Here is a 13,711-nt window from a genome sequence, read left to right as displayed (position 1 = left end):
CTCTCTAGAATAACTACATATGAAGTCTAAATGCACAAATAAAATATATTCCAAATAAACTCCAGAAGTAATGGTATGAACGTACAAAGTTAAACCATAAAAGTAATACAAGAAACTATGAAAAAACATTTTTGATAATCACAGAATAGGGAAACCCTTTCTTTCCCCTCTCACCCTCTCCATCATTATCTGAGAGGTACGGAGACACAGAGACAGGAAGAGGGAATTCACATTTGCTGATTCACTCCCCCAAATGCTTGCATCAGGAGCCAAAGGTGAGAATACAATACAGCTCTCCCACATGGGTGGCAGGGATCCAACTACTTGATCCATCACCTGATGCCTCCCACGGGTCCAGAATAGCAGGAAGTTGGAATTAAGGACAGAGCTAAGAACAGAACTCAGATATACAAGTATGAGATGTGGCATTCTGGAGTCTTAACTGGTGGGCTGCACGCCAGTCCCCAGAAGCTCCTTCTACACATCACATAAAGCTTAGAAGTCATAAGAGGTAACTAATTCAACTCACTAAAAATCATGTATTTCAGCAGAATAAAAGCCACTACAGGAAATGTCAAAGGACAAACTAGGAAAAAATATTTGCAATTCACATTACAGATAAAGGACTAATTCCCCTAAAGAGCTCAAATAAATTGAAATCTAAAGAAATGGGAATAAAAGAAGAGAAAAATTCACAAAGAAAAAACTGAACGACATTTTTTAAAAAAATATTTATTTTATTTTATTTGAAAGGCAGAGTTAGAGAAAGGGAGACACAGAGAGAGATCGTCTATCCACTGGTTCACTCCCCAAGTTACCCCAACAGCCTGAGGTGGGCCTATTGAAAGCCAGGAGCCAGGAAATTCTTCTGGGTCTCCCATGTGGGTGGCAGTGGTCCAAGCACCTTGGCCATGCTCTGCTGCTTTCCCAGACCATAACAGGGAGCTAGATCAAAAGTAGAGCAGCCAAGACTTGAACCAGTGCCCACATGGGATGCTGGTAAATGACTCTTACAATGGCAAAGTTCATGAAGTTTGATATGGAAGAGAAAGGCTGGATGATTAGGGGAATAGTTGAGTTGGAAGATTTTTCTCACCATTTCTACTAGCTCTGCAGTGTAACTCCACCCCTTACCTGTCAATCCAATATATACACTTTTTCTATGATGTACCTGCTCGTCCCACACCAGTAAGGAAAAGATGCCATTATGGCCAGGTAGAAGTTAAGCTCCACTTGGAGGCACCATTAAAATCCCCAGAAAGCCTCACACATACTAAACCCTGACCAGACTCTATCTTGTGTGTATATTCAATTAGGGCACCACCCTCTACACCATAAAAGGGATGGTTACATGTGAGAATGGCCCTTTTGCTTTGTGGCTTCTGGCCCTTGCTTTTGGGTCCTTTGCTGGCCTCCTCCCATACCTCTCATAGGTAACTCTTTGGCCCATTCGTGAAGTGTGTCTCCATGTGGAGTTGCCCACACTCATGTGTGAACGTATATTCATTCTCTCAATTTTAAATACATGTTGCTCTCACTTGTGTATTGTATTTATATCTGTGCCTTGAATTCTTATCTCTGTAGGGGCAAGAACTTAAATAAAATGTATAGCCCCTTATACTGGCAAGAGTGTAGGGAATCAGATGTTCATTCACTGCTAAGGAGGGCACAAATATACATAACTTTCTCCTGGAGGGCAGTTCAGCAACTGCTACCAAATTCAAATGCATATACCTGTTAGCCTAAAAATCTTATAGTAAAGGATAAAATATCTATATACAAGCATTGGTACTCACAGCAAATGAATGGAAGCAATCTAAATATCCATCACTGGGGATGGATAAATAAATGATGGTACATACATACAACAGAGTATTATAAAATAGTTATAAAGAAGAATGAATGTAATGAAAAAGGCAAGAGATTACTATTTGTATAAAATTACTTTTAAAAATTATCTGAATACAAACTAATAAACAGCAATTATCTAATAGAACAAGACTTCTCACTCTATATGGTTTCATAGTTTTTGACATTTTAACCCTGTAAGATATATTATCTATTTAAAAAATTAAATAATTTAAAGCAAGTTACAGAGTGTTACATATAGTACAATCCCAATATTTTAAAAAGCACATAAATATATAAGAAGCTCTACTAAAATGTTAAAAATGGTTGTTATTACTTTGTGTTGAGATTATTGGTGATATCTGTTTTCTTATAAAATCCTTTTTGTATTTTCCAAATTTTTAACAAACAAAAATATACTGATATATTCAGGGAAACAAACAAACGAAAAAACACATTAAGTCTTTCCCATTAACCTTTTTTATATTGGGCTATCTATGTTGCCAAGAACAGGTATCTTCTTGGTGGTAGATTAAAAGGGGACTCCTTTTACTTCTATTCAGTTGAGCAATCTCAGGGAAAGAGTGTCCCCGACATTTCTAAGCAGCAACAAAGAGGTTACCAATTATACTTTGTCTTGTGGAAGCTCTTAAAGGTAGCCTGGGGGCCGGCGCCACGGCTCACTAGGCTAATCCTCCGCCTAGCGGCGCCGGCACACCGGGTTCTAGTCCCGGTTGGGGCGCCGGATTCTGTCCCGGTTGCCCCTGTTCCAGGCCAGCCCTCTGCTGTGGCCAGGGAGTGCAGTGGAGAATGGCCCAGGTGCTTGGGCCCTGCACCCCATGGGAGACCAGGAAAAGCGCCTGGCTCCTGGCTCCTGCCATCGGATCAGCGCGGTGCGCCGGCCGCAGCGCGCCGGCCGCGGCGGCCATTGGAGGGTGAACCAGCGGCAAAGGAAGACCTTTCTCTCTGTCTCTCTCTCTCACTGTCCACTCTGCCTGTCAAAAAATAAAAAAAATAAAAAAAAATAAAAAAAAAAAGGTAGCCTGAGATAGGTGTTGTTTGCACAGGGTTGAAGTCACTGCTTGGGATGCCCACATCCCATATCAGAGTGCCTGGTTCAAGTACTGGCTCCTTAGTTTCCAATCCAGCTTCCTACTAATGTGCATCCAGGGAGGCAGAAGTTGATGACCCATGTACTTGGTCCCTGCCACCCACGTGGGAGGTCCAGACTGAAATCCTGGCTCCTGGCTTCATCCTGGTCTAGCCCTGGATGTTGTGGGAACTTGGGGAGTGAACCAGTGGATGGAAGATCTCTTTTTCTGTCTCTCCCTTGAATCAAGTGAAAGTAAATAAAAATTAAGAAAACAAATTTCTTTTTTAAAAATTAATTAATTTATTTGAAAGGCAAAGTTACAGAGAGAGAGATCTTCCATCCACTGGTTCACTTCCCAAACGGCTACAATGGCCAGGGCTGAGACAGGCCGAATGCAGGAGCCAGTCTTTCAGGTCCCCGAGTATTTGGGCATCTTCCACTGCTTTCCCAAGCACATTAGCAGCCAGGACTCGAACTGGTGCCCATATGGGATGTCGGCACTGCAGGCGGGGGCTTTACCTGCTACGTCACAACAATGGAATGGCCCCAAGAAAACAAATTTCTAAAAAGGAAAAAAAAAAAAAGTAGCCCGGAGGTAGGCTGTCAAGCAAAATATACCTCTCTAAGAATATGGTCATGATGCTACAGATTTCCTAAGGCCCTGAGTGATTTTTAAAAATACAACTCATATTCATAACACATCCTTATGAAAACACGGGGAGCTATGACCCACATGAATCATCGTATCCCTTCCCCCCTCCAAGGGCAGGGTACCAGAATAGCTTCCTGATGACAAAGCAGCCTGAAACCCTTGAAAGCCTTAATCTTTAGGGAGGAAATAAAAGGGAAAAACAAGTCCTTGACACAGGACTTTGTTAGATCTTTACAAGGCAGAACCAAGCAGCAGAGAAATTGGCCTGAATTTTGTTTTTGATTCTCCCCCACTAGAGCCTGTAACAGTCAAGTGTGTGTGTATCAATGTCATTTGCTGGTTTGCTCTACTTCCACTTACTAATATTACTGCTGTTTTGTAGGTGACAATGTACTTTGGTATGTTTCATTCTGATAACCAGGCACTTTCACAGATATTATCATTTTTTATAACTATACCAAGATAAATTAATAGTGTCTTGCATTTACCGAACATCTTTCATTTGAAATCTCATTGACTTTACTGTATCATCATGACACATTTCTCTTTCTGGCACCGATGGATAAACTGTCACTAAATATGGTTCAGTGATTATTCTAGATGACAATGTAAAATTTTTAACGGGGTCAAGAAAAGAATTTATTTGCAAATATTTTAATCACTGAATGGCAGCACCACTACTCTGGTAACTATTTTGGTCATCTGCCTGGAAAACTTACACTGAGTTTTTACAAAACATGTTGGCATAATTTCCAAGTTTCTGGCTTACGGCACTCAGTAGGTCAATGCCACAAATTAGTAGAAAGAATATTGCGAGGAAGGGCAATCTCAAGAGAGAAAATAGTTTAGTTTTGGTCAAGTTATGCCTGGTCTGTAGGACAGCCAGCCAGCTGATGATATACAGGAAACAGCTGGTTTTCTGCATCCACAGTTCAGCAATGATGTCTGAGCTGGGGGTCAGCAGTGGATGGGTAAACATTAAACAATTAAGTGCGGGGCCGGTGCTGTAGCGCAGTAGGTTAATCCTCCGCCTGTGGTGCCGGCATCCCATTTGGGCACTGGTTTGAGTCCTGGCTACTCCAATTTCAGTCCAGCTCTCTACTATGGCCTGGGAAAGCTGTGGAAGATGGCCCAGGTCCTTGGGCCTCTGCACCCATGTGGTAGACCAGGAGGAGGCTCCTGGCTTCGGATCAGTGCAACTCCGGCCATTGTGGCTGTTTGGAGAGTGAACCAATGGAAGGAAGACCTTTCTCTCTGTTTCTCCCTCTCACTGTCTGTAACTCTAACTCTCAAATAAAATAAATAAAATCTTTAAAAAAAATGTAAGTGGATAAAATTGCTTCAGGAAAAGGTACATAGAAAGAAGACATAACAATATAAGGGCAGAATCCCATTTTAGACAATCCAAGAGGAAGAAATCCCAGGGAAAAAAACTGAGGAGTAGTTACAGAGGTAAAATACTGTCTGTCACATCAGAAGATAATGTCACACAAATCAAGGTATGATAATGGTCAACAGTGTTCAAAGGTGTTCAAAAGAGAAATGTTCATTGGGTTTGGTAACATGGATACCATTTTACTTAAGTTGCAGGTCAGATCATCAGTGGTAAGGGCAGAAACCACATTTCAGTAGGCTAACTTCACTGTTTTGCAAATTTCAAAGTTCTTATCTACACCGACACACACAGGATTTTATAATTGGAAACTAAAAAAAGAAAGGAACATTTATTGCTTCCTATATGTGCCGCAAACTGTGCTAGGCAAATTCAGATGCTCTTTCACTTAATTTTTTGGTATTTTCATTTTTACGGATGAGAAGGGCAACAAGATTAAAAAAATTAATATTTCCTACTAGCTAAAATTAACTCACAATTTTTTTTAAGATTTATTTATTTGAAAGGCAAAGATATAGAGAGGATAGAAAGAGACTCTTCCGGGCCAGCGCCGCGGCTCACTACGCTAATCCTCCGCCTTGCGGCGCCAGCACACTGGGTTCTAGTCCCGGTTGGGGAGCCAGATTCTGTCCCAGTTGCCCCTCTTCCAGGCCAGCTCTCTGCTGTGGCCAGGGAGTGCAGTGGAGAATGGCCCAAGTCCTTAGGCCCTGCACCCCATGGGAGACCAGGAGAAGTACCTGGCTCCTGCCATCGGATCAGCGCGGTGTGCCGGCCGCAGCGCGCCGGCCGCAGCGCACCGGCCGCGGCGGCCATTGGAGGGTGAACCAACGGCAAAGGAAGACCTTTCTCTCTATCTTTCTCACTGTCCACTCTGCCTGTCAAAAAAAAAAAAAAGAAGAAGAAGAGACTCTTCCATCCACTGGTTCACTCCCCAAATGGCCACAATGGCTGTGCCAGGCCGGAGCTAGGAGCTTCTTCCGGGTCTTCCATGTGGGTAGGGTCTTCCATGTGGGTACAGGGACCCAAGAACTTGGGCCATCTTCTGCTGCTTTCCCAGGCACATTGGCAGGGAGCTGGATTGGAAGTGGAGCAGCTGGGACTCAAATTAATGCCCATATGGGATGCAGGCACTTCATGCAGAGACTGAACCTTCTTTCTACACCAAGCACCAGCCAGACAACTGTGTTCTAATCCTCTTCATGCACCACCTAATTCTCACAGCCCTATGAGGTAGGTACCAGGGTTATTACCCAGTTCTACAAAGAGTTACCAAGAGAGATGCAACTTAAGCAATACCACATAGTTAATGATGAAGCTGAGATTAAACTGTGAGCAATCTGACTAAACAGTCCCTAATTTTAACTACAATGTAATTTTATGCCCCAAAGACCTGAGCAGTGAGTCTGGATTTTGATCCAGATTTTATTTGATTAGTCTTCTGTCAGTCTATTACACAATGTTACCTCCAAATTCCTAGAATGGTGCTCTTATTTCATTTTAGTTTTATTTACTTGAAATCGAAAGAGGAAAAGAGACAGACAGAAAGAACTCCCATCTACTGGTTCACCCCCCAAATGTCCACAATGGTCAACACTGGGCCAGGCCAAACTCAGGAGCCAGCAGCTCAATCTAGGTGTCCCATGTGGGTGGCAGAGACTCAACTGCTTGAGGCATTACCACGGTCTCCAAGGGTCTGCATTAGCAGTAAGCTGAAGTCAAGAATTTGCACAGGTATTTTAATATGGGATGCAGGTATGTTAACAGGTGACAATGACCAGGCCAATACCCAACCCAGCGTTTTTAAAATGATGGCCATTTAGATAAATTCAGTTCTTTAAAAGAATACACTTTTTTCTATCTTCAAAATTCTTTAAAAAAGAGAGCCTTGGGTCAGGCGTTGAAGTGCAAAGGGTTAAGCTGCTGTTTGGGATGCCCTCAACATATACGGTAGTACCTGGACTGAGCTCCACCTCTGCATCCATCAGCTTCCTGCAAATGTACCTGACAAGCAACAAATAATAGCCCAAGTACTTGGATTCCTGCCTTCCATATGGGAGACCAAGATGGAGTTCCTAGGTTTGGCCTGGCCCAGCCCCAGCTGCTGCAGGAATCCTAGTGAATGTAAGGTCTCTCCTTGTCTCCGTCATTCTGCCTTTCAAATAAATTAATCAATCAAAAAAATTTTTAAACAGAGAAAGCCTCACCTTCAGAACTTACTATGAATAGGAAAAATCTAACATCAGCCAACTTGCCCACTAAATCCTAAAAATATCAGTGCCGGCACTGTGGCACAGTAGGTTAATCCTCTGCCTGAGGTGCCAGCCTATATGGGTGCCGGTTCTAGTCCCAGCTGCTCCACTTCCAATCCAGCTTCCTGCTGTGGCCTGGGAAAGCAGCAGAAGATGGCCCAAGGGCTTGGGCACCTGCACACCTGTGGGAGACCTGGAAGAAGCTCCTGGCTCTGGATCAGCTCAGTTCTAGCTGTTTCGGCCAATTGGGAAGTGAACCAGCAGATGGAAGACCGATCTCTCTCTCTCTCTTTCTCTACCTCTCACTGTCTGTAACTCTACCTCTCAAATAAATAAATAAAATAACCAACAAGAACACTGGTTAAAACCACTGTTCAGGCACAGGTGTCATGGCTCAGTGGGTTAAACTGCAGTTTGGGACATCCACATCATATACCGGAGTACCTGGGTTCAAGGTCTACTTCTTCTTTTGATCCAATTTTCTGTTAATGAGCCAGGGAGGGAGTAGATGATGGCCCAAGTACCTAGGTCCCTGTCACCCATGTGGGAAACCTGGATGTAGTCCCTGGCTCCTGGCTTTGGCCTGGCCCACCCAGCCTCTGCTGTTGTAGGCATTTGGGGAGCAAACCAGCAGATGGAAGATTCTCTCTCTCTACATGTTACTCTTCATTTCAAATAAACAAACACACTGATCTTTAAAAGCAAAACAAAAATACTATTCAGAGGTAACATGCACAGATTTCTAGAAGGGAAGGTAACACATTAAATCATGTCAAGTATGAATACTTCATATTTTAGAACCAATTAACTGATAAGCTCTTTTCCAATGTGACCAATGGCTTAGAATAACTTTCAATAAAAAGACAAACTTGGCTCAGAGGAAGGGAGTTTAAGGAAAAATATGAAGTCCTGACATGGGAGGACATGAATATTTGTGAGCTTATGATTATGCATGTATTTGTGAGGTCTGATTTTTTTTTTTGGAGGGGGTAAGGAGGAAGATACCAAATTCTAAATAATCATTTATCAATTTTATCCAGAGCAAGCCTTATTTAAAACACTGCAAATGCAGTAACTGTCAAGGAAAGCAAAAACCATTAAGTATTATTGGATGCTGCTCATTTACAAAACTGAAAACCAATTAGAGTGTTTGAGAATATAAAGGAAAAGAAAATCAATGTTAGTAAAGTTTATACTGAAAAATACTAAAGCTATAATCAAAACTGCTATTCATAAGCATTCACAACCAGTTACCTACAAAATAAAACTTAGAGAATATCCTAAAAACTACGATTTTTTTTTTGGACAGGCAGAGTTAGACAGTGAGAGAGAGACAGAGAGAAAGGTCTTCCTTCCATTAGTTCACCCCCCAAATTGGCCACCACAGCTGGCACACTGCACCGATCCAAAGCCAGGAGCCAGATGCTTCCTCCTGACCTCCCATGCATTCTCCACTGCCTTCCTGGGCCACAGCAGAGAGCTGGACTGGAAGAGGAGCAACCGAGACAGAATCCAGCGCCCCAATCGGGACTAGAACTCGGGGTGCCAGCGCCACAGGCAGAGGATTAGCTTAGTGAGCTGTGGCGCCGGCCAAAACTATAATATTTTATAAATCTTTTTCAGACATGTCTCAGGATGCTACCAAAAGGAAAACTCCCAACGTCAGGTCATCTTTGTCCTTGTCTCCATCCTTCTCTTCCCAGCACACTGGCTAGCTCTCACTATACTTTTCAGTGCTTTACACGGACTAAAGCAGTTAATGCTCACAATAGTCTTAGAGACAGACACAGCCACATTTCACAGGTGGGGAAACTAGAACACAGAGAGGTTAAGTATCTTGTCCAAGGTAACACAGCTCGTAAAAAAAGGAGCAGAAATTTGAACCCAGGCAGCCTGGCCTACCGTGGACCATTACCTATTAACTATTCATGCTAATCCTTTCTTCTTTTCACTAGTCACTCACATACCTGCTAGAGTTTCCACACGTATTTTGAGATGAATTATCATACCCCTGTAGGGAAAGCACATACTTATTTCTTCCTATTACCAAATCAAAGTAAAGATAGCAATAACCAAAGTTTAAACTTGGGGAACAAATGGAAATTTTATTTCAAACAGAAATAAAGGAGGAACTAATGATTTTGCATCAAGAATGAAACATCAATTCCACTTACACCAATCTCATCAAGCTTAAGCATGTATTACCACTGGATAACACTGTTTTCCAGGCAAAAGGACTTCCCCAGAAGAAAGTACTTTTGTTTTGTTTTATTTTTGTTTTATTTTTAATTAATTAATTAATTAATTTTTTTTTTTTTTACATCTGGGAGACAGAGAGATATAGAGAAGACAAAGCTCCCGTCTGTTGGCTCATTCCCCAAATGACTATAACATCTAGGACTGAGCCAGGCCAAAGCTGGCAGCCAAGGACTTAACCCAGGTCTCCCATGTGGGTGGCAGGAACCCAACTACTTGAGCCTTCACTGTTGCCACCCAGGATCTGCACTGCTGGGACACTGGAGTGAGAAGCTACAGCAGGGACTCAAACCCAGGCACTTGAATTGGAATGTGGGCTAACCACCCACTCTGGCAGACACACTTAATATAACTTAGCATGTAGAGTTTCATCTTCTCACTCTGGAGAAACATTTCCTGTATGCAAGTCAGAAGCTGAATACATTTTTACCTCTTTTTCTACCTACTTTTGAAAAAACAACATGGTTTTCATCAAGACTAAGATTAAGAAAAAGCTTCCTGGCTAAAAATAGCTTGCCAACATATCCATGTTCTAATTCATATGAACTATAAACATTACTTTTCATGGTAAAAAAAAAAAAAAAAAAGAATTTTGCAGGTGTGATTAAATTAATGGTTTTGGAACAGGAGGATTACCCTGAATTATCAGGTAGGCATACTATAATTACAGAGGTCCTTCTGGGAGGGAAGTAGGAGATCATAGGGAAGGAAGGTTATATGAAACAGATTTGGGGGCCAGCATCAAGGCATAGCAAGTAAAGCTGCCACCTGCGATGCCAGCATCCTAGTCTTGGCTACACCACTTCTGATCCAGCTCCATGCTAATGTGCCTGGGAAGGCAGTAGAAGATGGCACAAGTGCTTGGGCCCCTGCCCCCATGTGTGAGACCCAAAAGAAGCTCCTGGCTCCTGGCTTCAGCCTGGCCCTATCCTGGCTATTGCAGCCATTTGGAAAATGAACCAGCAGGTGGAAGATCTAAAAAGGAGAGAATGATCCAACATGGAAAGCAGGCCACACAGCAGACTCATAGAATGACAAACTCCTTAAACAGCACTCTGGCCTTAGAATCAATCCTTAAGGCATTTGGATCTGGCTAAAAAGACCATGAGAGCATTTCAGGCATGGAAAGCCAAGATACTGGCAAAAAATGGCCTACATGAAAGATCTCTGTGAGTGAGATCCCAGTGGAAATACAGGACCATCAAATAAGGAGGTATCTTTCTCTAAAGGGAGGAGAGAACTTCCACTTTGATTATGGCCCTGTCTAAATACTGATGGAGTTTGTGGACTCAAGAGGCTTCCATAGCCTTGGCAGCTCATGACAGGAGCCTTGGGTGATCACTGACATCATAAATAAGAGTGTCAATTATTAAATCAACAACAGGAGTTACTATGCACTTGCTCCCCATGTAGGACCTATCTTCAATGAGTTGTACTATGAGAATTAATGGTAAAACTAGTCTTCAAACAGTACTTCATACTTTGTGTGTCTGTGTGGGTGCAAACTGTGGAAATCTTTACTTAGTATAGAGTTGATCTTCTGTATATATATATATATAATTAAAAATGAATCTTAATGAAGAATGAGATGAGAGAGGGAGTAAGAGGTGGGAAGGGAGTTAAGGTTGGGGGGGGGGGAGAACCGCTATATTCCAAAAAGCTGTACCTATGAAATTTATATTTATTAAATAAAAGCTTTCAAAAAAAAGGAAAAAAACTCTCAGTAACTCTGCTTTTCAAATAATTAAAATAAATTCACAAAGAAAACCAGATTTTAAGATGCTGTGTTGATGGCTTTGAACAGGGAGGAAGGGGCCAAGAGCCAAATTCAAGGAATGCAGTTCTAAAAGCTGAAGAGGGCAAGGAAACAGCTTCTCCCCAGAGCCTCCAGAGGGAGTGCAGCAGCCTTGTATACACTTTGGTTTCAGACTGCTGACACGTATTTCAACATCGAGCTGGTCGTCACTTATTATAGCAACAGGGACCGAACAAACGGACCTAACCTCTTGTTGCTGATTTGCTGTCCTACACAATAATTAATCCATTCTCTGACATCCACATACCTTTGGATATAAAAAATATATGCATTCAGTCGCAGTCTTGCCCTCAAGAGTTCAGAGACTAGTGGCCTTCATCTTCTCCCTAACAATCAGCTAACTGCAACCACTTCTTTCCAGCAAATGATTCAACAAATGTGGCAAAAGATATTTCTACATACCTGGTCATGGATGAGACCATGGTAGAGGATGCTCTGCATGTCCCTGCAAAGCCGTTCCAGACCACCATACTTGGACCAGACATTGGGGCTATTGGCCGACACCAAACCCTCCACAGTCGTCTTCAAATTACCCAGCAACTGCCAGTGCTCCCTCCTGCAAGTGCATTGATTATACCAGTGGTTAGTTAACTCTGTTGTACCTAATCCTGATCATGTCAAAGAAAGTCTAAGCCAAGGAGCATCCTGCCCCCCAACCTAACATTCTCTCCCCTGCTAATTTTTCACTGAGGCAGAAGACTTAACTTTGAGAGGACTGAAGTCGCAAAGAACACTAAAAATAAAAATAAAAGCAAACAAACAACAAACACTATGCTTTGTAAAGTGATTTTCACTAACTCTTACTCAGTACTTAGATAAGTAGTCTTTAATCCTGTGTTTTTAGGAGTATGATTCCTGAAGATCCATTTCTGAACAATGACAGTCCATTGACAATATAAAGGTACCTCAAAAATTTCAAGGAAAACAGAATTAAAAGATGTTTATTTTGGTGCAAAAAAATTTGAAATGCATATGCATTTTCCATGCATCTTTTTAAGACCCCTCATATACAGGATGAGGGCATCCACTCAGAAACAGAAATCTTTTGCCAAACAAAAAAGCCAAAACATCATTTTTTATTCACCGTATTTCCAAGCACTAAAAACAGCATAGCAAAGGATAGAAAATGATTTACATTCATACCCACACACAAATGTTATGGGTAACAATATGAGTAGCTCATGGTTTTTAATCTAAAATTGAGAAAAATGTATTTTAAATTTGCACTGAGTTGTGTTTTGGGACATGCTCCCAAACCAGTCAACTACTGGTTCATTCTCCTAGACCATCTGAAGAACTTTACTGGAGAAGTTTGAAAGCTGCTGCCTTAGATGATATTCCAAGTTCCTGTGAAGTCCCCAGCATTTCTCAGCACAGTTTCCAAGTAACTGAATGGAAAGAGATGTACAGAAATCAACTTGCATAAGGAAAACATAAGCGGATGAAATATCAAATTTCTTTTCTGAGGCTCCCAATTGTGACACTGCATGCTTTACCTTGCCCTTTCATATTTCTTATTAGAGTACTACACTCAGGGTGAGCATTTGGTTTAGTGGTTAAAATACCACTTGGGACACCCACATCCCATATCAGAGTGCCTGGGTTTAAGTGCTGGCTCTGCTCCCAATTCTAACCTCCTGCTAATGTGTACACTAGGAGGCAGCAGGTGATGGTTCAAATAGTTGGATCCCTGCCACTCATGAGGGAGACCTAGATTTCATTCCAGGCTCCTGGCAACAACCTGACCCAGCCTCAGCTCTTGCAGGCATTTGGGGAGTGAACCAGCAGATGGGAGACATCTGTCTCTGTCTCTCTCTGACTTTCAAATAAAAAGTAAATAAATAAATTTTAAAAAGAATACCATTTTTTTTTAAGATTTTTAAATTTTATTTGAAAGGCAGAGTTACAGAGAGCCAGAGGCAGAGGCAGACGCAGAAAGAGAGGTCTTCCATCCTGCTGGTTCACTCCTCAACTGGCTGCAACAGCTGGAGCTACACTGATCCAAAGCCAGAAGCCAAGAGCATCCTCCAGGTCTCCCACGTGGGTGTGAGGGCCCAAGCACTTGGGCCATCTTCTACTGCTTTTCCAGGCCATAGCAGAGAGCTGGATTGGAAGTGGAGCAGCCAGGACTCAAACTGGCGCCCATATAGGATGCTGGCATTGCAGGTGGCAACTTTACCCACTATGCCACAGCACCGACCCCTCTTTTATTTTTTAAGGACAGTCATCCTATGAATGGCAATGATTCTTCAGGGAACTTTCACCATAAATGTTTTATATCATTTACATACCTATGGGGGTAGGAGAGACCCAGACTAAAATCCTTTCTACCATTCTCAAAACTAACCTCTTTTGTACATTTAATGAGCTATTTCAGGAAAGTGGATGAATAAAGCAAAGGCAG

The 13,711-nt window shown here is 42.2% G+C and overlaps 1 protein-coding gene across 5 annotated transcripts in view; it reads right to left on the bottom strand.

The window, feature by feature from the left end:
• The window catches only part of RUBCN (rubicon autophagy regulator), an 82,280-nt gene that overhangs the window by 40,138 nt on the left and 28,431 nt on the right, over positions 1–13,711 (bottom strand). For 4 of the 5 annotated variants that reach the window (XM_070072240.2, XM_008266734.4, XM_008266733.5 and 1 more), the window contains exon 2: positions 11,710–11,863. The exons of the other annotated variant lie outside the window; for it this stretch is intronic. In XM_070072240.2, the coding sequence (XP_069928341.2) occupies positions 11,710–11,748 (39 nt within the window). In that variant the 5' untranslated portion in view covers positions 11,749–11,863. The remainder of the gene's footprint in view (positions 1–11,709; positions 11,864–13,711) is intronic. 5 annotated transcript variants of the gene reach the window in all.

This window comes from Oryctolagus cuniculus, chromosome 4 (genome assembly GCF_051225735.1).
Source record: "Oryctolagus cuniculus isolate XC-2025 breed Fujian yellow rabbit chromosome 4, ASM5122573v1, whole genome shotgun sequence".
Lineage (NCBI taxonomy): Eukaryota > Metazoa > Chordata > Mammalia > Lagomorpha > Leporidae > Oryctolagus > Oryctolagus cuniculus.
This window is presented reverse-complemented; position numbering and strand designations above follow the sequence as displayed.